General features: G+C 43.6%; 1 protein-coding gene and 1 pseudogene across 1 annotated transcript; one reads left to right on the top strand and one right to left on the bottom strand.

Annotated features, from left to right (window-relative positions):
- The first annotated feature begins 497 nt into the window (after positions 1-497).
- Positions 498-13,923, top strand: HUS1 (HUS1 checkpoint homolog (S. pombe)). The gene is made up of 7 exons (XM_008587808.1): positions 498-549; positions 1,178-1,305; positions 1,392-1,568; positions 4,455-4,529; positions 8,794-8,893; positions 10,033-10,152; positions 12,690-13,923. Exons 1-7 carry the CDS (start codon positions 498-500, stop codon positions 12,770-12,772), a joined length of 735 nt encoding a protein of 244 aa, XP_008586030.1. The 3' UTR covers positions 12,773-13,923.
- A 286-nt stretch (positions 13,924-14,209) lies between these two features.
- On the bottom strand, positions 14,210-16,959 carry LOC103603318 (annotated as a pseudogene).
- Positions 16,960-25,906: the final 8,947 nt, after the last annotated feature.

Raw genomic sequence — 25,906 nt, 5'->3', positions numbered from 1 at the left:
TCTCAACCTGTCTTTACCAACTCGCCAGGTATAACGTTCAAAATTTCTAAACATTTAGAACAATTTTCAAAACCTTAATCAGACAAGATTCTACGCTGCCGAGGTACCAGTACCATCATCTAAGACAGGAGGGGGTTTAAAGCTGCTCTGTTTTAGAGAGGTATGTTTAAAAGATAATCTTGTTTAATCTCTCATACGCAATTAATTTTATTTTGATGTTTTAAAACAGAACTTGAAATAGGTATCACAAAATTCTTTCAGAGTAGCCTCAGAACCACTTCCCCACACCTGGGGGTTGAAGATTCCCGCTTCACTAAAAGTAGACGCCACGTTCACCCCCTAGTGTGGGGAGCAACCCGGCGCACTCCGGGTAGGGGCCGCAGGGCCTTGGCGGGGCGGAACCATTCCGCTCGCCGCCGCGTTTCCGGGCGGAGACACTCGGGCGGGACACATGTCCGCCGCAGACAGACGCCGCCGCGGGGGGCTTGGGCGCAGCCATGAAGTTTCGGGCCAAGATCGTGGACGCGGCCTGTTTGAATCACTTCACGAGTGAGCGGGGAGCGGCGGGGAGCGAGGGAGGACCGGAAGGAGGCCGGAGGCGTGCGCAGGAGCCCGCGGGAGCGTGGGGGCGAGGGTGCGGGCGCTGGAGGACGGGGAGGGATGGGGCAGGTGGGTGCTGCGGCCAGATAGGGGCGGGGGAGCGCTGGTGGGGTTGAGGGCGGGTTCCGAAGTATGTTTTGAAATTTGATTCCAATCACGTGGTTTTAAAAAATTGAGCCGGCCGGTAGACCTCCTTATTTGGCATAGACATTCCTTAGGTCGGGGCCCATTCGTCTTTCCGCCCTGACTGTGCCTAATCTTACCCTGACTCTGATGCAGCACCCAGTGGTAAATAAGTTTGTTGACTGAATGAGTGGCCCACAGGGGCCAGTTAATCACTCAGCCTCAGTTTCCTTATTCGAACCCTGATGGTGTGGGCTGCATACCTGGAGGAGATATTGGGAGACTGGCAGGACATTAGCGATGTTAAAATTACTTTCCAGTGTAATACCAGCATAAACAGTTATTTTTCCACTGGGTAGTTGCACCGTGATGGCCTAGAAGTTCTGCAAGATAAGTTGGCCTCTATGACACATGATGTGGTTTTAGTAATTCCTTACTTTAACCCCTGCTTTAGGAGTCAGTAACATGATAGCCAAGCTTGCCAAAACCTGTACCCTCCGCATCAGCCCTGATAAGCTGAACTTCATCCTTTCTGACAAGCTGGCCAGTGGAGGGGCGAGCATGTGGTGTGAGCTGGAACAGGTGAGCAGAAACTCCTGAGAAGCCTGCAGACTGCACAGCCGAATGCCACTGAAAAGGCCACAAATGCCTCCGTTTTCTTCCCTTAGGAGAACTTTTTCAGTGAATTTCAGATGGAAGGTGTCTCGGCAGAAAACAATGAGATTTATTTAGAGCTAACATCGGAAAACTTATCTCGAGCCTTGAAAACTGCCCAGAATGCCAGAGCCTTGAAAATAAAACTGACTAATAAACACTTTCCCTGTCTCACAGTCTCTGTAGAGCTGGTAAGTAGGAGTGACAGTGTTTCTGAAGTTTTCCTCAAGGGTCCTGGCCTCGAAGGAATAGAAGTAGTTATAAGCCTAGTGGCCTCAAAGGAATAGAAGTAGTTATAAGCCTAGGCTTTTTAATAATATTGTTGAAAGCTAATTGGTTTTATTTAGAATTAAAGATCTGGTGCATGACTATTTTTTTTCTGTTAGAGTCAGTTCCTCCTCATTCTGAAATTGTGTTGTAATTATACAAAATTCCACTATGATGCTGCCTTTTCCAAGCAATTAAACTTCCAGTGTCTCTATTTTTTCTAGTGGTATTGTCACCTAGGCTAGAAATCATGGTTTCTATCCATTTTTGCCTTTGATATGTCCCCCTTTATATGAAGTTTTGCTTTCTGTGGTTTCGGTTACCTGTGGTCAACTGCTATCTGAAAATATTAAATGAAAAATTCCAGAAATAAACAATTTATAAGTTTTAAATTGTGCCATTCTGAGTAGCATGGTGAAATCTTGAGTTGTTCTGCCTGGGACATGAACCGTCTCTTTGTCCAGTGTATCCATACTGTATATGCTACCCATCTGTTAGTCACTTGGTAGCTGTCTTAGTCATTTTCTTCTGCTTATAACAGAATACCTGAAACTGGGTAATGTATAAAGAAAAGAAGTTTATTTATTACAGGTTTGGAGCCTAGGAAGTCCAAAGTCTAGGGAGCACATCTGGTGAGGGCCTTCTTCTTGGTGGGGACTCTGCTGATTCCTGGGCGTCACAGGATATCACATGGTGAGAGGGCTGAGCATGCTAACATGCTTCTTCCTCTCCTTATAAGGCGCTAGTGTCACTCCCAAAATAACCCATTCATCTATTAACCCATTAATTCATGAACGGTTAATCCATTCCTGAGGGTGGCACCTGCCTGATCCAATAACCTTCCGAATGTCCCACCTTTCAACATTGCCACGTTGGGGATCAAGCTTCTACATGAGCACATGAGCTTTGGAGGGGACAAACATTCAGACCATAGCAGTAGCCCTCTCAGTTATCAGATCAACAGATTATGAGAAGAAGAGTGAGTGCAGTACAATAAGAAGTTGAGAGAGACCACATTGACGTAACTTATTAACTGTAATTGTTATAGTTGCTCTATTTTTTTTATTAGTTACTGTTGTTAATCTCTTACCATGCCTGATTTATAAACTAAACTTTATCAGAGGTATGTATGTATTGGAAAATTGTATGTATGTATCATATAGGGCTCAGTACTATCTGTGGTTTCATGCATCCACTGGGGTTCTTGGAACGTATCTTCTTCGGATAAGGGGGACTACTGTATCTTTAAATGATCACCTGTTCTTCAGTGACACATCTTACATGCTGTTAGATGAGTTCAGTGCACAACTCTCCTCAGAACACACACACACACACACACACACACACACACAGCCCCCAGAGTGGCTCTTGCTTCTCATAGAATGAGGATTATATTTCTTAACATGATGTTTAGACCCTTCACTTATGGACCAACTCATCTTGGAGCTAAATTGCAAACTCCTACCCCTGAGTGGTTCCCTGGGTGTGTTCCATTCTTTTCCAGCTCTCAGACTGGTGACGCTGGGGCTTCCACTTGGATTCTTTTTCGACTTCTCACTCTGTGAAACCTTATCTTCCTTTAGTGCTTAGCACCAAAGCTCCTCCCTTTCTGGCCTTCCTCCTTATATGTTGTATGTACCTTATACATCTACAGGTGAGTATTGTGTTCAGTTTCAAGCTCTCTATGGAAGAGGATTCCTCAGCTTTTCCTCAGTTCTTTGCAATCAGGCAGTTCTTAGAGCTAATCAGAGTATCCTGTGTCACAAAATAAGTTTGGCGTTTCTTCAGTTGCTTAAGAGAAAGCAAGTTAGTAACATGTAATATTTTTCTATTTAAAAGTGCAAGATACTTTGATCTCTGATCTGATGGGAGCCCCTAGAAATGGATAACCATAGTTTATCTTTCCAGCTGTGTAGAAACCGCAGCACACCGAGTGTCCTGTGGGCAAAGAAAGGTCTCTCACTGCTTTGACATAGCAGAGTTTGCTTCTTTCTGCCTCATGGCTTTACATATGCTGTTTCTCCTGCCAGAAACCCTGTCCCCTCAGCCCCATCTTCCTGTGGCTGCTCTTCCTTGTTTTAGTGTCATCTGAAATTTCACCTCAGAGAGGCCTCCCCTGACCTCCCAGTCTAAGAAACCTCCCCCTCACTCACCCTGGGGGATTCCAGAGTTTTTGAGTATGCATGCATCTCAAAATTAGTTATTGAGCACCTGTCATTACTAGAGTATGTTAATATTTTCAATACTTGTGATTTTTCTTATTGGTTTTGTAGGTTAGTATTTATTTGCCAGTCTTGAAGACTATGAAGAGTGTTGTGGAGAAAATGAAAAACATCAGTAATCACCTTGTAAGTCACAGCTTCTTTGGAAAAGAACTCTGAAGTATTTAGTTAGCCTGTGTGGGCTGCACGTCCTGGGAGGGAGCTTCTCTGTGGAGGGAGGCTCCGTGGAAGGAGGCATGGCTGCTCTCATGCTCACAGGCAGGTGGACGTTCCTCCCGCTCAGGAGGACCCAGCCTGGTGTTGAGAAGCTGCAGTGTGACAGTTGCCTTTAGAAACCTGTTCCAGTGCTTTTCATCTCTCATTCACTGAGAAAAGCTCTGAATCCCTGTGTTTATATTTATAGTATATTAAGAATATGTTCAGCAGTTCTGCCCACTTTTTCTTATATTTTAGACAGAACATTACATCCTTTAAGGATTCCAGAGTTTTTGAGTATGCATGCATCTCAAAATTAGTTATTGAGCACCTGTCATTACTAGAGTATTTTAATATTTTCAATACTTGTGATTTTTCTCATTGGTTTTGTAGGTTAGTATTTATTTGCCAGTCTTGAAGACTATGAAGAGTGTTGTGGAGAAAATGAAAAACATCAGTAATCACCTTGTAAGTCACAACTTCTTTGGAAAAGAACTCTGAAGTATTTAGTTAGCCTGTGTGGGCTGCACGTCCTGGGAGGGAGCTTCTCTGTGGAGGGAGGCTCCGTGGAAGGAGGCATGGCTGCTCTCATGCTCACAGGCAGGTGGACGTTCCTCCCGCTCAGGAGGACCCAGCCTGGTGTTGAGAAGCTGCAGTGTGACAGTTGCCTTTAGAAACCTGTTCCAGTGCTTTTCATCTCATTCACTGAGAAAAGCTCTGAATCCCTGTGTTTATATTTATAGTATATTAAGAATATGTTCAGCAGTTCTGCCCACTTTTTCTTATATTTTAGACAGAACATTACATCCTTTATCTGCTAATTTGCATATATATTTTTTAATGAATCACTGCATATATATATATATATTTTTTTTTTTTCTCCTTTTTGTCTTTTTTTGTGTCCGGCAACGGATTGCAACCCTCAGTGTCGCGCCCGTACCGGGCCGGGACCGGCAACGGGCTTGCAACCCTCGGTGCTGCGCCCACACCTCACTCAGCCAGTGAGCGGGAACCGGTCTGTATGTGGGATCCGAACCCTCGTTGGGAGCGCCGCCGCGCTTCCCTAGCGGCGCACTGTAGCAGTGCGCCACCGGGCCGGCCCCATATATTTTTAATGAATCACTGATGTGATTGACAGTGATATTGGAGTGTCTCGTCTGCTTGCGAAGTATCTTTCAGTGAGCCTAAAGACAAAAATCCCCCAAATCATAGCAGTTTTTATTCTAAGCAGCTCTCACACCAAGCTGATGGGCACTTTTATTTCTCTGTTTATTTGTGAAGGTCTTCTACTGCTACAAGTCATGAAATGCTACTGTGTGTGACAGTGATGGGAAATTGTGTGGATTATCCTTGTTCATATCTGGGGTATCCTGAATTCTTCCTTCACTTACCCCCATCCCCCAAAACCACATGTGACTGTGTCCCTGAATTTTTTAAAAACCGCAGTCCACCTGATGAACTTTTGATTTTTACAATCTGCTAGGCCACCTCTGCAGCCATCCCTCCAGCCAGGGTGCAGAACCACACCGGGCCCTGTCATTCCCCCACATTGCTACTTCTTTTTTGGTTCTGTTTCTTTGCCGTTTCACTCTTGGTTTCTTCTCTCTACTTCCCTGGAAAGCACTTAGCCATTCTCACTGTTCATCCAGACCTTTCCCCAGTGCCCCGTCTGGCAGCGCTCCTCTGCTCAGCTGTCCTGTCCGCACACATGGTAGATTAGTGGCTAATATCTCAGAACTCCTGCTGAACTGGCAACTTCTTGAAAAGGGAAGCCCTGTCTTCATCATCTTTGTACCCCAGCCGCCCAGTGTAGGATTGTCACTCGGTAGGTGGTGGTAGATGTTGTTTCATGGATCTAAGTGAAATTGAGCTTCAGGGGGTCTTTGGAATCACAAGAGCTTTTTGAAGCCTAGGAAATGTTCACGGGCCATTGTTTCTCTAGAGTTCTGCTCACTTAAGAGCAGTGCTGTTATTGGGCTTGCCTGAGTGTAAGCTTTCTCTTTGTAATTTAATCTTTATAGATCTCATTTTAATTTAAAATCTGCTTCTGATATAGCAGTGTGTGCTATGCTGACATTGGTGTCCACCTGTGACTGCAGTGATGTTGATCCAGTTGTCAGGCTGGCTTCTTCTAGGGACACCTGGGGGACTTCTAGAGAGACTCAGGCCTAGGAGAGAAAAGTCAGGCAATTAATTGGCGATACATTCGTTTGTTCTTTCTGTTGAGTGGAACTCTAGGGACACCCCGGGGACTTCTAGAGAGACTCAGGCCCAGGAGAGAAAAGTCAGGCAATTAATTGGCGATACATTCGTTTGTTCTTTCTGTTGAGTGGAAATGAGTCAGCAAAGTAGAGGTGGAAGGCAGTTCAGATAAAGTCATCAGAGGCGTTTTCTCTTTTCTCTTTTCTGGAGTGTTTAAAAAACATATAGAAATTTTGTGGAGTGGTTACTGCAATCTGGAATTACTAAATGGAAAGTTGTCAAGGTGGGCAAGTATATAATGAGATCTACCTGGGTAACCAGAACTCTGTGTCTGAAGATTATAGGGAATAGGGTTAAGGAAAATGAGGGGGCTTAACACACTAAAAATGTACACCTTCTCATCAGAGATGCTCAGTACCTTTTCTTCAATGTGAGATGTGACTGACGGGGGTGAGTTGTGTATGTGACTCGTGGTGGAGCAGAAAAAGGAGCAAGGACTACCAGGAATCCACATCGTATTCTAAGATGTTGCTTCTAAGCCCTATTGTGGATGTGAATGCCCTGGGATCTGGTTAAAATGCAGGTTATGATTTGGAGGTCTGGGCTGAGACGAGCTCCTGGGGGATATCAATGCTGCCTGTCTTTGGACCATGTCAAGTAACAGTGTTTTGTGATGTGTGCCAAACTATGTTGTACCTGAAATGTCTCAGAAACAGCTTCACAGGATCAGCTTAATGATTAAAACAAAAAAGTCCAGCTTTAGGGCTGAGAGGAGTCATGATGTGGAAGAGGGGTACAACTGGGCTCAGCTCCTGGCTGCACCGCTTAGTGTGAACCCCAGTGCTGGGTATTACCCCAAATGGGGACAATAATGCAGCTATGACAGGGGTTTTGTTCACTTTTTGTGAATTTAGAGATCATTTATGTTAGGTGCCCAGTACAATTAGTTGGCATTCAACAAATGGTAGGTAACTGTCATTAAGGAGGTCATAGAAAGAAGTAAGATCTTATACTTAAGAAATTGATTATGTTGATGCATATAATATTCTGAATAACTGAATCATAAAATAGATATGGGTGACTGATGTTCAGAGAATTAGTCATTTTTAATTCCTTCGGTAAGTGTTGATTGAACATTGCCATGTGCCAGATACTGGGTATGGTCAGGAGTGAGTTGGAGTCTAATGTTGCTGTCCAAGGGACTAATTCCATCCTGATTTTGTTTCACTTACGAGTAGCTTGGATTTATGAATTTGGGGGGAAGAACTGAATGCCCTGGGGCTTTTTTCCCTTTTCCTGGAATCCAGTTGTCTTGACGATCCGGATGGATTTCCCCAGGTGTGTGGCAGGTCCTTCCAGTATGTAGGCCTGAGTGTTCCCTCACTTCAGGAAGAGTTTTGATCTGTAGGTGTTAGCATCGTTTCTTTTCCAGTGCTTTGGTTTTCTTCTTCTGAGGCTTGTGTTGCCCTTGGATCTGATTTTCTTTCAGATCCCGTGTATTTCTTGGTTTCTGTCTGGCAACTTTCATTTTTCACTTTCCGTCCCCGTTTATCTCACTGTGCTCTCTGTGGTGCCTCTTTGCTCTTACCTTCCTTCTAGTTTAGTTTCTGTTTCTGAACTTTTGCCTTATATTTCTAGTTATTTCCTGTGCTCTGTTTTTGTACATGCATGCTGGCTGGTCACCTCATATCTGATTTTCCATAATTCTGATTTATGCTGTTCTTTCATAGCTTCTATTGTTAATTTCTTCCAGCTCATTTGGAAATAATAGGTTAAACGGAGCTTCTGTTTTGTGGAATGCCTTCATGTCTCTAAGTGTGCCATTCAGGTGTTATTATTTCTTTTATTTTCCAGAAAATCTTTACATGGGATCCATGGGATCCACAGTCCTTTTGTTGTTTTTATTGTTACAGATAGTCTTTCTGGTTCTTTTAGGAGGAGGTTTCGTTGTAGGTGTGGGAGTGGACCAGGATAGTTTTGTAACTTCAAAACTCTGGGGTTCTTTGTAAGCACAGAATGTTAAAATATACAGCTGCTCCTCGAGCCACCGTCCCAGGACTTTCTGAGAGCTGTCCCTTCCTCTTCCCCTTCATTTTAACCTTCATTCCCTTTTTTGCCCCGTGCATCCATTCTGTCCTATTGGGGTGCTTACTTCCCGTGGTTCCTTCTCTGTGCAGGGCTCTCTCCCGCTGTAAGGGAGCTCCCACTGGCTCCACCCAGGCCTCCCTAGAGCCCTGTACCCCGGGCCACACTCTCCTGAAAGGTCTCCCATTTCCACCCATTTTTACATCTTTCTGCTGAGTTTTGCACTTGGGGTAGGGAGACCTCTCCTTTAGGAGTTTTGGGGGATCTCCGAGTTCTCAGCTCCCCTGACTTGTCTTCTCTCTGTTGCTGATACCACGTGGGTCTTGGTGCCCTCTGAGGTATTCCTTGTCACCTGGTTTTGTGGAAACTGATGCCCGTGGGTTTTTTTTCCTTTTTCCTTTCCTTTTATTTTTTTTTTTAAGACTGTGAAAAACTCAATTTGCAGGTTATTGAAGCAAACCTAAATGGAGAATTGAACTTGAAAATAGAAACTGAATTAGTGTGTGTTACAACTCATTTTAAAGATCTCGGAAATCCTCCACTAGGTGAGTTTTCTAGTGGGTTATAGTTTGCTTTTCATGTTTCAGGTAACCTACCTATTGAATGTAAAAAGGTTGAAATTGAGTTAACTTTGTTTCATGCTTGGGGAAAGACCAAAGAGACTGAGATCGGACTGCCTGTTCCTGCAGTGCAGTGGGCAGTTGGCAACCAAGGTTGGGCTGTGCCACCAAGCAGCTGTGGGATCTGCACAGGGTCTCCTTTCTTCTCTTTACAATTTGTTTCAAGCTAAATAACCTCTAGGATTCCTCCAAAGTTTCTCACTTGGAATGGAGTCAGAAACGCAGGTACGTTTCTTCTTTTTTACTCTTTTAGTCACTCCTGTGCTCATAAAATTAGATTAGCAGGTGAAAAACTTTTTTCACCTGATCACATTTTTTATCTCATACAAGGTAGTAGGGCCAGTGGAGTCCGTTCAGTAAGCAGTGAACGGTGGGGCCCCTCGCGTGGGGAGGCAGGCTGTCGCTTTGCTGCTGCTGTGCAGATCATCTTGTGCCACACCCGTGTTCCAGAACGCACAGAATCGGTTGCTTTTTGAATTAAGATCTGTTACTACAAGTTTGCTTGAACATAAACACAATTTTTAGCATAGTGTTGCAAGGGATTTTTACTTTATAATGAGGTGCATACTGTGTCAGCAGAGTGAGACTCATATGATGAGGGCTTTGATGATATTGTGTAAAATGACTTCTTTTGGTGTCATTCATTTTGTTCATTTTAATAAACACAAAGCAGGACTTACCTTTGCTACTTTCCAAGGGGTTGGAAGAGCGTTTTCTTTTTTTTCATTCTACTTTAGAATGAGAGGCCTCGCATTAGCTCTATACATTTCAGCTCTTTGAGTACTAACAAAGATCAGTTTCTTTGACGTGAAGGGGGAGATAGAGTCATTTTTCAAGTTCCTGTAAATGAAGACCCCCCAGAAATTATTATAGTATTTTAAATAGATAGGACCTAATAAACACTTGCTTAATGAATGACGACATTTACAAGTTGCAGTATTTCTCCAGGATGCTAAAATCAGTGGTAAGGTGAATCATTTATTTAAGTAAACATGCATTTTCTATCTCCACGTTTCTTGTTACATCCAAAGATGTTGTATTTAAAAACAGTCATGTCATTGTAGCCTCTGAAGATGCTGCTGAAAACAGAAACCCAGAACAAATGGCTGAAGTGCACGTAGATATTAGGAAGCTCCTACAGTTTCTTGCTGGACAGCAAGTAAATCCTACAAAGGCCTTGTGCAGTAAGTTTGGCTCTCTGTTTTGTTTTTCATATTTTAAATACTTTAGTCAACTCTAGTCCAACAGATTGCATACAGTCTCATAAATGCAAAAAAAAAGCTCAGTTATTTGGATTTGAACTTTTTGGGACAGGCAGGTTTTTTCAGGTTTCCCAGATTCAGAAGTACCTAGAGGTGGCAGCAGAGAAGCAACTCCTGGGTGCTCTGTTCTGCCTGAAGACCTGTAGCCACACTGGCTTGGCAGGCTGGCTGTGGGCTGCCTCACGTGGCCATCTGCGGTGGGTCTGTGCCTGCAGAGATACCGTTAGGAGAATGGGCACAGATCATCCAGCATTTGCTGTGTTGGCTGATTTTCTGTATCAGAGTCACAGACACAGTTTTGCTCTGAGTTCCCATTCATGAGGGCTTGTTTCCTTTCTGTGTCTGCCCTGAGCTGTGCTCACTGCTCCATACCTCCTGTTCGGCTGCTGATTTGTTCGCAGTCATCTTTTGACCCTGGTCGGCCCCCTCTTCTGAGGTTATGCACCTGCTCTGGCCCTCTTCATCCAGTCAACACACATGAGGAAGGCTTTACTTGCTGGGAGCTTTTCAAGGCTCTTTCTGTCTCCTTGCCAGCCTGGATTTGGAGTTCCACCTTTTGTGGAATAGCTCCCAGGCTGAACTCTCAGCCACTAGTGAACAGAGCTAAGAAGGCTGACGGCCCAGGTCTGTACGTCATAACCTTCACGTCTTCAGCACACTCTGGAGAAGGAGCAGAGAATTCTAGGTGGCTGTGGCAAGGACCAGCCCATGAGAGACGTGAAGGGAAACAGAAGAGACCAGAGAGGAGAGACCATGGGAGGTGCGAGGGTGTTAGGATAAGGGAGGACACTGGATGGAGTGATGGGCACAGAAGGAGGTATTGCCAGAGCAACAGCAACAGGGGTAGAGAGGGAGAAGCTAGAATAGCCCGGATCCTGGGAGAGTCTTGGGGGACAGGACCTGTGTCCACCTGTGCTGCATCTTGAAACACTTGGATGTGGACGGTGTCATGTTTCTATGGCTGAGTGTGGTGGAAGCTATGCTGGAGTGCAGGGTCTGTAAAGTTGGAAGGTAGCGCTTCTGAACACCTTGGTATGAGTGGAGATCACCTGGCGGTCTTACAAAGCAGACTCCTTGTTCAAAGTTCTGGGCCAGGCGGTGTCATGTTTCTATGGCTGAGTGTGGTGGAAGCTATGCTGGAGTGCAGGGTCTGTAAAGTTGGAAGGTAGCGCTTCTGAACACCTTGGTGTGAGTGGAGATCACCTGGCGGTCTTACAAAGCAGACTCCTTGTTCAAAGTTCTGGGCCAGGCCTTGCAGCTGCATTTGTAACAAGTTTCTGGGCGATACCTGGGCTCTGGATCCCGGCAAGCGTGGTTTGAGTATGAGAGTGAAATACCCTCCTCTGCAGAGTGTTGGACATGGGTGTGGGGGGCCCCTGAGCTGCACCATGTCGTCCTTGAACTTGCCACTTGTGGGCCTTCTGAGTAATCATCCAGGGCTGGCAAAGAAGACAGTAGAGTTCTTATCAGCACAGGCAGCTGACTGAGCCACGTGTACTCTCTGAAAGGTCACTTTGGTGTGTCCAGGTGTAGCAGAGGAAGATGGACCCCCAATTTGTGGATGTAGCAAATACTTAAAAAAATTCCTATGTTGAACTTCTCATACCTTTTCCTTATCTCCCCTAAATCTCCTTTTCTGCCTGCATTTTCTTTCTCTGTCAGTAGCCTCCCCCTGGTGTTGGCTCAGCTGTCCCCTCCTATACTCTTGTAGGATACCCACTGCTGCCCTCAGTCCCTATCCCACCCACTCTGTGCTGTCACACCACCTCTCCTACAGTATGTGCATCTTTCCGCTTGTCCTCTGTGGTCCCTTCCCTGACCTCTGATTCCCCTGGGATGAGTCTCTGTAGCTGGGCCTGCCTACCATTTCTCATCACTCAGTCACATGTCCTTTGGAGCCAGCTCTCAGTGGCTGTCACACTGTGTGCTCCTGCCCCTGCCCTCTCCACGCTCCTTACTTTCCTGCTTGGTCATGTGCCTGATGCCTTGGATTTTACCCTTCACCTGGCACAGTGCCTGGCCATGGCCTTAACAGGGTGTGCAGGACTGTTGAAACACGGGCACCTCTCCTGCACTGCAGTGAGTGACGCAGCCTGTCTCAGGTGTCGGAGGATCATGGGCACTCGGCTCTCTCAGCACTTACACCACTCACTCGTGGGAAGCTGCTTTCACCTGGAAGGGCACTGATGTGGGTAAATTTGGTTTGCCAGGAGGCTTGCCTTCTGGGTTCTTCACTCTCCCTCTGTCGTCCTCAGTGGGGGGAGGGGCCTGTGCTAAAGCCGGGATGCAGCCTCGGCAGGAGCAGTGAGAGAGGAGAGGCCACGGGCCTCCACAGTGCCCTGGGAGATTCCAGCAGTCGCTTACAGCAGGAGGCGGGGTGGAAAAGCTGTTCTGGTAAGGGGGCCCACAGTGTGTGTGCATCTTTGGATCTCTAAAATAGTGGGTTTTTCTCTCCCCAGATATTGTGCATAACAAGATCGTTCACTTTGATTTGCTTCACGAGGATGTCTCCCTTCAGTACTTCATCCCGGCCTTGTCCTAGCACCACCTCACTGGACTTGGGAGCCCAGCGACCTTGTCATGATGGGGTTAGCAGTAGGGGTATGTGTTCCCCGTCATTTGTGTCCTCACAGCACCACAGGTCTGTGCACTGTGTGCGTTTCTCCTCTGTAACAGTTCAACTAAAAATAGAGGGATTGAAACACTTTTGGATGAACGTATTATTTCATTTTACTCATGTCTGTTGTTTTGCTTTCAAGACGTGGAAAAGGTAGAAGTTGTTTATCCAGACTTTCCATACCAGCTTCTCATTGAAGGTGAGCACGTCCTCGGGTACCGAGACTTGGTGTAGGGGTCAGAATTTGCAAGAGCGGTGCCTAGGGGGCCTGGCCTGCCTCCAGCTCAGCGCGTCGTGCCGCACAGTCGCTGGCCCTTGTGTTTCTGCGTGTTCACCGCTCCTTGCTCCTGTCCCTCGGAGCCCAGTGGCACAAAGGATGGCCCCTTTGTCAGCACATTGACTGCCTTGGGGACTCAGAGTACTGTGGAGTGTCACAGCTGCAGCGCTCGGAGCCTCTGTCTGACTACCTGGCGACACAAGCCCTTTCCCTATGATGCCTGGAGAGCTGGCCTAGCAGCAGAGCTCTCTGCCCCTGGAGGCGTCCTGCCACTTCTCTTGGTTTCACCCTGCGCCAGCTCGGATCTAGGTGATAATTCCATATGGTTCTTTCTTCCACAATGGAAAGCATACCTTTGTATTTAGGGTGGAAACAAACAACTTGTAAGCTAGGTCTGTGTGAAGTGGAGATACCACGTTTCTGTTTGTACGTCAGAGCTGTTCAGTGCTGCTGGATGCATTCCCCCATTCTCCCTGAAGCACCTGCCACCACAGTTGCTACTTTCACTGACTCTCATTTGTCCTGTGTGGTGGAATGTAAATACATTATCTTAATGTCACATTACAAAGTTGAGACCGACGTTGCTTGGAATAAGATGAAGAAATGGAAAATCAGCAAAAATGAAAATTTCTTTTTTGGCTTTTTCATATTATTTGGTAAAACCAGTATATTTGAATGACCCAACTGATGTTTAACAATGTTAGTTTAAATAGGATGTAACATTATCCATTGCCATGTCCATTTAAATAGTCCTCAGTTACAGCTCTCATTTTTCAAAATAAAGATCTTTGAAAATGTACTCACACAAAGCAAAATATTACTAAATATTTTATTAACTTGATAACCCATGGACATCAATAGTAACATTATGGGAAAATAGTTAATATAAAACAGTACAAAAGTATTACAGACAGTAGCTTATCAATGTCATCTTCATTCCACTGGTGGAATTTGCTGACATAGTAACCTTTATTCGTGAAATGATTTCATTCACAAAAATATTATTCTTTGCCATCACCTCAGCTTTAAGCTGTTTGGACATTATTGTAACGTTTTCAGTAAAGGGCACTTGCTTTACCCTGGATAGAAACTCCTGAATAATTTTTTCACCTTGCTGTCTTGCCAGATAGCTCTTTGCTGCTGGTTCAATTTCATCTTATCCTTATGATTCTCCAATATTATGAAACTCCTCCAGTTCCGGGGTTTTTGTTTAGCACACTGTATTCCATGCCTAGGGACATTAGTGAGCTCTGCAGTGTGAATCCCACAACTTTGATCATAGACACCTTTCTCCATCTGATAAGGCATAATTAAGGTCTCTGCAGTGGTTAGTGCTGTGACATGTGGATTATTAACCGTTGGTATCTGATTGGTCAAGGCAGTATGTTCATGAAAATGGGTTGCAAACACGTGAAAAAGCACCAATCTTTGTTGCAGTGTAATCTGGTATAGCCCATGTTAACCCATCATAGGTAGAGGTTCCTCTTCCCAATTCATCTGTGATTATTAAAGGATCTTTGGTTGCAGACCTGAGGGTAGAAGCAATTTCCAACATTTCAGCCATGAATGTAGAGACTCCTTTCAATTGACTGTCTCCCCTACCCAAGCCAAGATGCAGTCCACAATGGACGCTTCTGCTGACTCACATGGCACAAAACACCCATTTGGGCCGTGAGTACTAACATCCTAGTTTGGCGAATATACATAGATTTACCTCTCATACTGGGGCCAGTAATAATGTGGAACATCTGTTTATCTTTTTCAGAGTATACATCATTAAGAATAAACGCAACTTCATCTTGAACTTCAACACTAGCACGTCTGGATGCTTTCAATATAATTCTTCCTTTTCCTTAACAATGGCTGGTCATACACTTGGAACGGGTGCTCCATTTGACACATGAGCAAAGCTGGCAACAACATTTAACCAAACTAACACATCATCCAATCTACATTGGTTCTGCGTAGTCTGAAGAAATATTGACAGTTTCTTTAACAGTGGCATTCTGGGCTTCCTAACACTCAGTTTTATTTTTGGTATATTCTTCATTGAAAGAAGTCAGTTTTCTGTTGGTGAATTTAACACCATTCTTCTGGGTATCTACTGTACTAGTGTTTTTATTGTTATGAAGGACTTTTCTCAAAGAAAGTGAGCTGAGATGCCGGGTACCGTTCAAGCTTTATTAAAAAAAGAAATCTGCTGGGCTGTACTCAAAATGGAGGACATCCTGGTGCTGCCCTGAAAATGGGGGACAGCACCTAACATAGGGTGGTGGGAGCTTATATTGGCATGTTGGCACCAAGAGCTGGGTGATGTAATTCTGGGGTGGGGATTGAGTTAGGTCATGGGAATGGAGAATTCTGCGCATGCGGAAATGCTGAAAGTTTCATTTTCTCCAAAACCATGAGGCTTCTTGTAAAAGAGAACTGGGGAGGGGAGGTGAGGAGGTGGACAGTGCCATTTTGTACTTGGGCTTGTCTAAAATGGCACTGGTTATGTTGCAGATCTATTGTTTTCCTTCCTTGCAGGTTGTGCAAAAATAATATCCAAACTGTACACTGGAGTCCAGTTCAGTTTGCTCGCCAGGGTCCGAGCCAAGTTCTCTTGCTGCTCTTATTAATGTTGACTGCATCTTCTTTTCCAAGTCATCCATTATCTCTCTTAATTCAGTCAGATTAGGATCAAATGAAGGTTTTACAAGGAATTCATGATTTTCCACCTGATCCATACCTAAAGTTGTTTCTACCATTTCCTGAAACTTGGAGAAATCAGAACGAAGATCAATAAGAGGAGTCACAAAACTGCCAACAATAATGACTGGTGTTTTCCTTCATATTTTACCAGAGCCAATGTAACATTAGGGAGTCGACTTATACCCTGATAGAGTTTGTAACAATCTTGTAAGTCTTTGAAATTTCTTTGCCTGTTAAGATCTGGGAATAGATGAAGTAAATCTTGTTAAATTCTGCCTCAATTCTCTGTCTTCTACAAAAGCTTCCACTTGATTTAATCTGTCTTCTCTTCTGTTCTTTTCCATGAGAGGCTGCTTAGTCCATTGGTTAACTAGTCTTTGTCCTTGAGGGGTTTTACATTTATTCAGCAAAGCAGCCAGAGACTGAGGGCCAGTTATATCTTCAACAGAACCCTAGAAAAGGTTAAGGGCTCTGATTGCTGGAATATCCAATTCCATGAACTGGCTGAAGTCAAAAATAGTTCAAAGTGTCCAAATTTGAATCATCTGGTAAGAGTTTGAAAAACTTTATTATTGCAGACAGTGATGAGACTGCAGCCTGATTCTCCATTTCTGGCAAGACAACACTATTCATCTCTTCTCCCTTTTTGCCTTTCAACAACTGGCTGAGGTCCTGATAAATGTCTTTTGTGAAAAAGCTCGTTTTCTTTCTGTAATCAGAATTCCTCCTCTCTGAATAACTTGCCTCAGTTTCCCCATGTCCTCAGCGGTCTCTGCTCCTGGTAAAACACATTCCTTTGGTCCAGTCTGAATCAGGAGAGCCTCCTGATTGGAAAACTGATCATTATCAGGGAACTCACACAGTCCTAGCTTCCTCTGTATGGAGTCAACATACCTAACTCCACAACCTGTTTTTGGCCATCAACTGTGGACATTTTAACACGCACAACACCAATAGAAGCTGTCAAATCATTGTTCCCAAAGAGAATGTCTTCAAACTGAGATTGTCAAGAGAAGCCAAGGTCAAAGGTTCAGTTCTCTGTACCAGCCAGCTTAAATGCCAGATACCAGTCATTCTCTGTCATGGTTGGCTTGTTCCAGTGCATGAAGCTCACCTTGGCCGTGCCCTCCAGCTGCAGCATCTCTTTTGGCTGCTAAACCAACATTTCAAAATGAGAAGTTACTATTTTAATTTCTAAAGCCTCTCTCCTCTCTTTGGCTTGTAACAGAACTAATTCCAGCTGCAGTGATGAAACTTAAAAATCATGATGCAAAATGAAATGATATCCGAATATAATTTTAGAAAACTTACATTTCTGTTAAAGGAAATGTGTTAGTGATTTACCAATTACTCTGTATAATGTTTCTTATCAGACAACCTGATTTTGATGATTTTATGGATGGCTCAAGATTTTCTCTCTGGAGCGTGGCTAAAGAAGCCTTAACTGGGAGTCAGGAAGCTGGGGTCTTTCTAAATCTTGTCACAACTTGCTGCTTAGTTTTACCAAGTCCTCCACCTCTTTGCATCTCAAAGAGCTATAAAACCATGGAGGGATCCGATAGAAAACCACAAGCTTATGGAAATGCACAGTACTGCTTTATTGAACAATATACCACGGTAAAATTTTGTTAGGTCAATAAATAGCAAGTTAGTCCATTTAGAGGAATAAATAGGATTTGAAAAATGATTTCAACACTAACATGTCAAAGTGTTGAAATCTCTTTTTAAATAGCTTTCTGGATTTTAGAGAAACACTTTCACTGCCTGTGATTGTATGAGAGTTTGTGGTTGTGGAATACTGTCCTACATCTGGGGCAGATACAACAGCCTGTGCCTTGCCTGCCCTCCTCCCTTGTAGGCCCTCTTGAACTGAGTTTTGAGGCCACCCTGTGCCAGGTCAGGTACATGTGAGAATTGCTAGTCCAGCGTCTCGTAGCTAACATCTGAGCAGCCTTGCCATCCTCCCGCAGCCTTTTTTTGGTCCAGCAGGGATCTGCTTACCCATCAGGTGACCAGGCTGAGCTTATAGTGTGGTACTGGGCCCAAAAGATGGCTTCAACGTTAGTCGTGGGGCTGGATTCTGGTTCTGCCACCAGGCAGAGAAGGTGTTAAATGATGTTCATGTTCCTGGTATATGTTGCCAGATTGGCAGAGCATCCATCCTTTCAGAGAGATGTAATTCTGTACTTTTTAAAAAAAGCCTTATTGAGATATAATTCACATACCATGCATTTACCCATTTAAAGTGTACAATCCAATGGTTTTTAGTATATTTAAAGAGTTGTGCAATCATCAATACAATCAATTTTAGAACATTTTCATCACCTAATAAACTCCCTAATCATTAATAGTCATTTCCCATTTCTCCCCTCTTCATGGTCTCTCCACGATCTCACCCCACCCCCAGCCCCAGGCAATCCAATTTTAGAACATTTTCATCACCTAATAAACTCCCTAATCATTAATAGTCATTCCCCATTTCTCCCCTCTTCATGGTCTCTCCACGATCTCACCCCACCCCCAGCCCCAGGCAATCACTCGTCTAGTATGTGTATCTATATATTTGCCTATTCTGGACATTTAAAAAAAAAATCTTCCTATCTAACTGTAATCATAGACGCTTTGACCAACAATCCCCCATCCCCCATCCTCTATCTACCCTAACCACCCTAGCCTCTGATAACACTATTCTACTCTCTCCTGTGAGATTTGCTTTTTTTAGAGTCTGCAGTGAGATCATTTAGCATTTGTCTTTCTGTGCCTGGTTTATTTCACTTAACATATTCTCCAGGCTAATTCATGTTGTCACAAATGACAGGATTTCATTCATTTTTATGGCTGAATAGTATCCCATTGTGTATATATACCACATTTTTTTTTTACCCATTCATCTGTTGGTGGACATTTAGGTTGATTGGCTATTGTGAATAGTGCTGCAATAAACATGGGAGTGCAGATGTTTCTTTGAAATACCGATTTCATTTCCTTTGGATGTATACCCAGTAGTGGTGATAGAGGAGGTGCTCAGTTTCCCTGGGCTCTGGTTTCAGGTCATGCTTCTGTATTTCCAGCTACTTCCTGAGGTCTCAGGCCCCCTCCTCTGAGCTCTCCCCTGGAGGAAAGTTACAGTTGCCAGTTAGACCTATTTTTAGCACCAACACCAGGGAAAATGAGACCACAAGGGGCTAGCTTTTGCAAAGTCCAGTGGCTGGGCATGCTCAGTAGAGTGCACAGAATATTCTTGAATATGCCTGGTGCATATAACTGGGAATCACCCCTTAATTGAATATTCATTAGATAGAGAAAGTATAAAAAGCCAAATCTCAGTCAAAGGTGGGGTTATTGCTCACTTTCTTGGAGGCAACCTGTGCTCCACTGGCTGAGGTGTGTGTATTTTACTTTGTATCTAACTTACTTTCTACAAGTGGCTGCTCATTCTTGCATTTTGTACTGAACTTTAAGTATGTTTTTCTTTTTTTTTTTTTTCCCTTCTTGTCTTTTTTCGTGACCGGTAACGGGATTGTAACCCTCGGTGTTGCGCCCGCACCGCGCTCAACCAGTGAGCGGACCGGTCTCTATATGGGATCTGAACCCTCAGCGGGAGCGCCACCACACTCCCCAGCACCGCACTCTACCGAGTGCACCACCGGGCCGGCCCCTAAGTATGTTTTTCTTGCTTTTGTGTTAGACATCATGTCTGTACTGAACTTAATTTTGTTAAACTGGCCCTGCTCAGTCTCTGGAGCATGCTGCGCTCTTTCCGTGGATCCTGTATTTCTTATCTATTTTATTAAACTTGTTCTCACTTTCTACTGTGACTCTGCCCTTGAATTTTTTCCTGTGGTGTAGTCGAGAACCTGGTAGGAGGACTGGGTGGGTTGAGGCTGACTATTGCCCCACCCGCCCCCTCCCTGGACCCCACCTCTGACATCAGTGGGATTGTTGGATTATATGGTAGTTCTATTTTCAGTATTTTGAGGAACTCCATTCTGTTTTTCATAACGTTTGTACTAATTTACATTCAACAGGGACCAACAGTGAGTAAGGGTCCCTTTTCTCCACATTCTTGCCAACACTTATCTTTTGTCTTTTTTTTTTTTTTTTTCCTGACCGGTAAGGGGATTGCAACCCTTGGCACAGCGTTGTCTGCACCCTTTCATCCATTTTGAGCTGATTTTTGTATATTGTAAGAGATAAAGGTCTAATTTCATTCTTCTGCATGTGAATGTCTGGTTTCCTAGCACCATTTATTGGAAACACTGTCTTTTCACCAATTTTTTTTCCTTGGTGCTTTTGTCCAATATAATTTGACTGTAAATGCGTGGATTTATTTCTAGGTTCTATTTTTTTTTTAATACTAGCCAAGAGCAGTAGTGAGAAGGGGGTGGGCTCTCTATTCTGTTCCATTGGTCTGTTTGTCTATTTTATGACAGTACCATGTTGTTTTGATTATTATATCTTTATAGAATATTTTGAAGTCAGGTAGTGTGATGCCTCCAACTTTATTCTTCTTGCTCAAGATTGGTTTGGGTGTTGGGGTCTTATGTGGTTCCAAACTAATGTTAGGATTGTTTTTTCTGTTTCTGTGAAGAATGCCATTGGTATTTTGATAGGGATTGTGTTGAATCTATAGATCAGTTTGGGTAGTATATATATTTTAACTATTAATTCTTTGAATCTGTGAACACGGTATTGTTCCATTTATTTGCTTCTTCAGTTTCATCAGTGTTTTATAGTTTTCATTGTAGATATCTTTTATCTTCTTTGTCAAATTTATGACTAGGTATTTTAATTTTTTTGGTAGCTATTGCAAATGGGATTTTTTTTACTTTTTTTTTTTTCAGATAGTTTACTGTTAGAAGGTAGAAATGCTATTGATTTTTGTATGTTGGTTTTGTATCCTGCAACTTTACTGAATTCATTTATTATTTCTTATTTCTAACAGCTTTTTGGTTGAGTCTTTAGGGTTTTCTATATGTAAGATCATGTTGCCTGAGAACAGGGACAGTTTAACTTTCTCCTTTCTAATTTCAATGACTTTTATTTCTTTCTCTTGCCTGATAGGTCTAAGGTCTTCCAGTACTATGTTGAATAGAAGTGGGGAATGTGGTCATCCTCGTCTTGTTTCATGTCTTAGAGGAAAAGCTTTCAGCTTTTTTTTGTTCAGGAGGATGTTAGCTGTGGCTTTGTCATAGATGGCCTTTGTTGTGTTGAGGTATATTCCTTCCATACCTAATTTGTTGAGAGTTTTTAATCATGAAGTGATGTTGAATTTTGCCAACTGCTCCTTCTGCATGTACTGAATTGATCATATGGTTTTTGTCCTTCACTCTGTTGATGTGATGTATAATGTTTATTGATTTGCATATGTTGAACTATCTTTGCTCCCTTGGGGTGAATGCCACTTGATTATGGTGAATGATCTTTTTAATATGCTGTTGAATTCAGTTTGCTAGTATTTTGTTGAGGAATTTTGCATCTATGTCCATCAGGGATATTGGCCTGTAGTTTTCTTTTTCCTTGTGTCCTTATCTGGCTTTCGTATGAGGGCAATGCTGGCCTCATAAAAAGCAGTTGGACATGTTCTTCCTCCGAATGGGCATGACTGTTTAATTTTGTTAGTTTGTTTCAAGGGATTTCAATGACCTATTTCTGCATCTTGTGGAGGCATTCTCTCTCCATACAAAAACTGGCTTTTGTAGCCTGTCCTGTGGAATCATAGTGATACATGGTCTTACTATATAAACATCCCAGTGGATTGGAGAATGACTCTTTGGCAGTTAATATTATAGATACTGATAAACTTTTCTTTTCTTCCTCTGAAAGCAGCTGCATTTTTTGAGGTTTAAATTCTGTTGGTGATTTCCAGCATTTCTAGTGGTACTGTTCTACATTTCATAGCTTTATGAAGTTCTTTACTTTTTATGAAGTTATTTTGTAACAGTTTAAATTGTAGAAAAGATATATGCACAAAAGCAAATTTCTTGTAGTTTTCTCTGGCCATTTGAAAGTAGTCACGTGCATCGTCTGGCTCTTGAATAGGTCAACAAATCTCAATTGAATTTGAGCAGAGCTCTCATTTTGGTCATATTTATGTGGAGGAAGTGCTTCAATTGCTTGACAGTGATGACCAATTAATTAACTTAAAAGGGCATCATTTAGGGGGACCCTTTTTTTCTAGTTCAAGCAACAAATTGAACAAGTTCTCTGGGTTGTTCACCATTATCAAAATTCAGTTAACAGTTCTCGAGTTATTTTTTCCGGAGAGTTTTATACCTTCAGACAGCTATTTTGAATTCTTTATTAGGAAGATCGGGCATCTCCATCTCTTTAGAGTCTGTCACTGGCACCTTATTTTGTTTGGTGCTGTGATGTGTCTCTGATTGCTTTTGATCCCTGTGGTCATGTGTTGGTGCCTGGGCATTAAATATATGCAGGTATCTGTTCCAGTCCTCACAGGCTGGCTTTGTCTGTGCCCGTCCTTGTACAGTGGGTCTGTCCAAAAGTTCTGAGTGGAGTGTTTTGGTGTCTAAGCCTGGGAGCACTGATCCACGGCTGGCTCCGAGGGTCACAGGGAGATTGCTGTGAGTCTCCCCTTCTCTGTTTTTGATTGACTCCCGTTGGGCTGGCTCCTCTGGTGCTGGCAGTGCTTCCCCTTCCCTGGGTTGGAAGAGACTGGAGTGAGCCTCCTGTGCAGTCTCAGAATGGTGGGGAAGCCAAACGCTCTCCTCCCACTCACCTTTTCCACTGTAGAAACCATGAATCCGGGGAAGTCCTCTGTGTGGGCTTGTGGGCCAGGGGCGTGGTGAGGGGGGAGGCCTGTGGTCAGGAGAACCAGTCCCCTTACCATCTGATTGAAGGTTTTCTCAGCTGAGCGGTCCCATAGGATGTCACAGCTTCACCCCTGTGCTGGAAGCTTCTGGGTGGCAGTCTTGCCGCTGGATAGCTGCTGGGTAAAATTCTGTTAGGGAGAAAAGCTGCAGACTACTCTGCCATGGTGCTGCGCTCCCTCCAATTCTGCAAATTCATATGGATTCTATTAAGCAGAGTCTAAAAGGAAGCTTGAGTTTTTTACATTTTTAGAACTTTTTCTAGGTACAATTGTTGAACTGAAATAAAGATCATTTGTTAGAACTGGTAACACCCTGAGAACTGGAAGCTAGAGTTTTTACATTTTTAGAGCTTTTTCTAAGTACAATTGTTGAACAAAGAGATAAAGATCATTTGTTAGAACACTAGTAAATTAGCCTCACAAAGACATTGTTGGTGTGTGTGTGAATTGATATCACTTTGCTGGAGTCCAGTTTGGTATTTATTATATATGGAAAGCCTTAAAAATATGTCCCCTTTGACTCAATATTTCTGCCTATGGAATTTACACAAAGATTATAATAAAAGATCTGCTTAGTACTGTTACACTGAACAAACATGAAATACCCTCAGTATGAATTAATGGGGGAATTGGTCAAATAATCTAAGGTTCGATACAGTATTTCCTACTCCAAAAATAATGGTATAGAAAAAAGTGTACCGATATGGCAAAATGTTTTTGACTTACAGTTATTTTATTTTATTTTTTTGCAGCTGGCCAGCATGGGGATCGAACGCTGGACCCTGGTGTTATCAGCACCATGCTCTAACCAACTGAACTAACAGGCCAGCCTTAACTTATAGTTAAATTAAAAAAAAATGGTTTAGACATTGGTATGTACAGTATGATGGAAAAAGATTGTGAAGGTAAATACCAACATTTATACCTACTTATTTCTGGGTGGTTTTTATTTCAGTCTTTGGACACGTATGTATTTTCTAAAAATTTTATAACTAGCTTTGTAACAAAAAATAAATTAGGGACTAAATAACAAATATTTATTATTTGAATGGCGTACATATTCAGCTGGCAATTACAGCTTCCTGAACATTGGACTTTACACTCTTAATTTTCACAGCACATTTTTATTTTCATGAGTAGAAAACTTCACTTTTTTTTGTCATGTTGAAATTATGCCAGGTTCAGGACACTGGTGCCTGATCAGGGAGGTGGCATCTCATTGCAGAATAATCTCTTCTTATCATGGGCTCGACTTAACTGAGGCTCAGTCAGTTAGTGTTTGTAACAAAGTCTCTGTAGTGAGGACAGAGTGACCTGTTATTAGGTTTTAGGCTTGGGGATTCCGGAATGCAAGAGATCAGCTAAGCTAGAGGACGTCACAAATCGCTGGTTGATAAGAAAGGTGACCCTAGGGTAGCACGAGGAAACAAAGCTGCCTGCCTGGGATCCAGGTCCTCTTTGCCCATAGCACTCCCTGACTGAACCAGTCTTGTAGCCATCTGCAGCACATGTAATTCAGAAAGATGTGGAATTTCACATCCTGAGACCTGGGGATAGATTCTGGCTTTTTCCAGCATCTTGGGCAAGTCATTTAGCCTCTTGGAGAGCTTCTCTAACAGTGACTAATAATGCTCACCCTTCGGGGGCTGGAATTAAGGGATATACGCAAAGGCACATTTCTAAATTGGGAAGGATGTATAATATAAAATGTCAGCATTTGTAAGCTGGCTTTGTCCGTTTTTGTGTTGCTGGAGCTGCATACCACAGAGTGGGTAACTTATAAAGAAGAGAGATTATTGCAGGTCTGGAAGTGGGAAGTCTGAGGTGGGGGGGCTCACTTGGTGAGGGTCTTCCTGCTGCATCCTCCCACAGCAGAAGGAAGGAGGCAGGAGCCAGCACAGGACATGGAGGAGACAAGAGGGGTAGGGTGGACTTGCTTTTATAACAACCCACTCCCTTGATAACGATATTAGTCCATTCATGAGCCAGTCACCTACCACTAGGCTACACCTCCCCACACTGCCACACGGGGGACCAAGCTTCCAACACATGAATTTTGGGGACATGTTTGAACCTAGCATAAGCCTTACCAAAACCCCAAATAAGCAGAAATTGGACTTGTTCCCGTGGATCTGTGTGCTAACCAGTGGCTGCCAGATCACAGCAGCATACGGGCAGGCCCGGTGGCATCCACTGCTCTTCTGAGGCTCACAGAGGCTTAGTCAGCATGTCCCAGCACACTGTCACATCATCTAGTGACCTTAGGACCAAGCCTAGAGCTATTTAAAAATTTAGGCTTTCAAAGGCATCTATGTGTATGCACTTTTTACTGCACAAATTTCAATTTAAAATAACCCACCTATATGGTCGTCGGCCTTGCAGAGAGAAAATCCTAGTCAGGTCTTCTAGGTGAGGTCCCTGCCCTCACAGGAGAAGAAAGTGGATGAGCGGGCAGAGGGTAGGAGCCGAAGTGAGCCTAGCGCATCTGCCTCATGTTTGGTACTGTTCTCTGTTCCTGTCTCTCACGGTTTGCAGGTAAACCCTGCTGAGGAGGCAGAGGACATCAGGAGCCCTTGTAAGAGAGAGATACCGACGTTTGGAGGCTTACCTCTCCTGAGTGACATGGGAGGCCTCCCTTCACACTGGACAGGGCTGAATAACCAGGTTTGCAGGTAAACCCTGCTGAGGAGGCAGAGGACATCAGGAGCCCTTGTAAGAGAGAGATACCGACGTTTGGGGGCTTACCTCTCCTGAGTGACATGGGAGGCCTCCCTTCACACTGGACAGGGCTGAATAACCAGGAGAAGCGGTGGTGGCTCCAAGTTAGCTCTGTGGGGGTGGAGGGACCCGTGAGCACTTGTCCTGAGTCTGCCTTTGCTTATTCTCACATTATATGATCTAGGTGCACGTCAGTAGCAGTGGGTTCTCAAGATGACTTTTTCTATACTTTATGATAGACCAGTTGTCCATATCGAATAATATTTTTACTCAGTGTGGGGAAATCACTCCAGATAAAAGGACAAAGGAAGGAAGCCAGGCTGGTGAGTGGGGCGAGCACAGGGAGCGTGATGACACAGATGATTATGCACTACTCAAAGATACAGTATGTGCTTCAGAGCCTAATAAATTCCCCTATGGAATGTGTGTTGTGCTTTTCTTAACAATTGCATTGGAACAAGGTAAATGCAAAAGTGGTTATGTTACGGGCCGGCCTGTGGCTCACTCGGGAGAGTGCGGTGCTGATAACACCAAGGCC

The sequence above is a fragment of the Galeopterus variegatus genome, unplaced genomic scaffold (assembly GCF_000696425.1).
Source record: "Galeopterus variegatus unplaced genomic scaffold, G_variegatus-3.0.2 Scaffold4548, whole genome shotgun sequence".
NCBI classification, from domain to species: Eukaryota; Metazoa; Chordata; class Mammalia; order Dermoptera; family Cynocephalidae; genus Galeopterus; species Galeopterus variegatus.
This window is presented reverse-complemented; position numbering and strand designations above follow the sequence as displayed.

What these genes read in the sequence shown, in the direction of transcription:
- HUS1 (XM_008587808.1), top strand. Translation starts at nt 498, where the DNA reads ATGAAGTTTCGGGCCAAGATCGTGGACGCGGCCTGTTTGAATCACTTC. An exon ending in CTGTTTGAATCACTTCACGA is followed by an intron (nt 550 to 1,177) that starts GTGAGCGGGGAG and finishes CCCCTGCTTTAG; the next exon opens with GAGTCAGTAACATGATAGCC. An exon ending in TCCTACAAAGGCCTTGTGCA is followed by an intron (nt 10,153 to 12,689) that starts GTAAGTTTGGCT and finishes TTCTCTCCCCAG; the next exon opens with ATATTGTGCATAACAAGATC.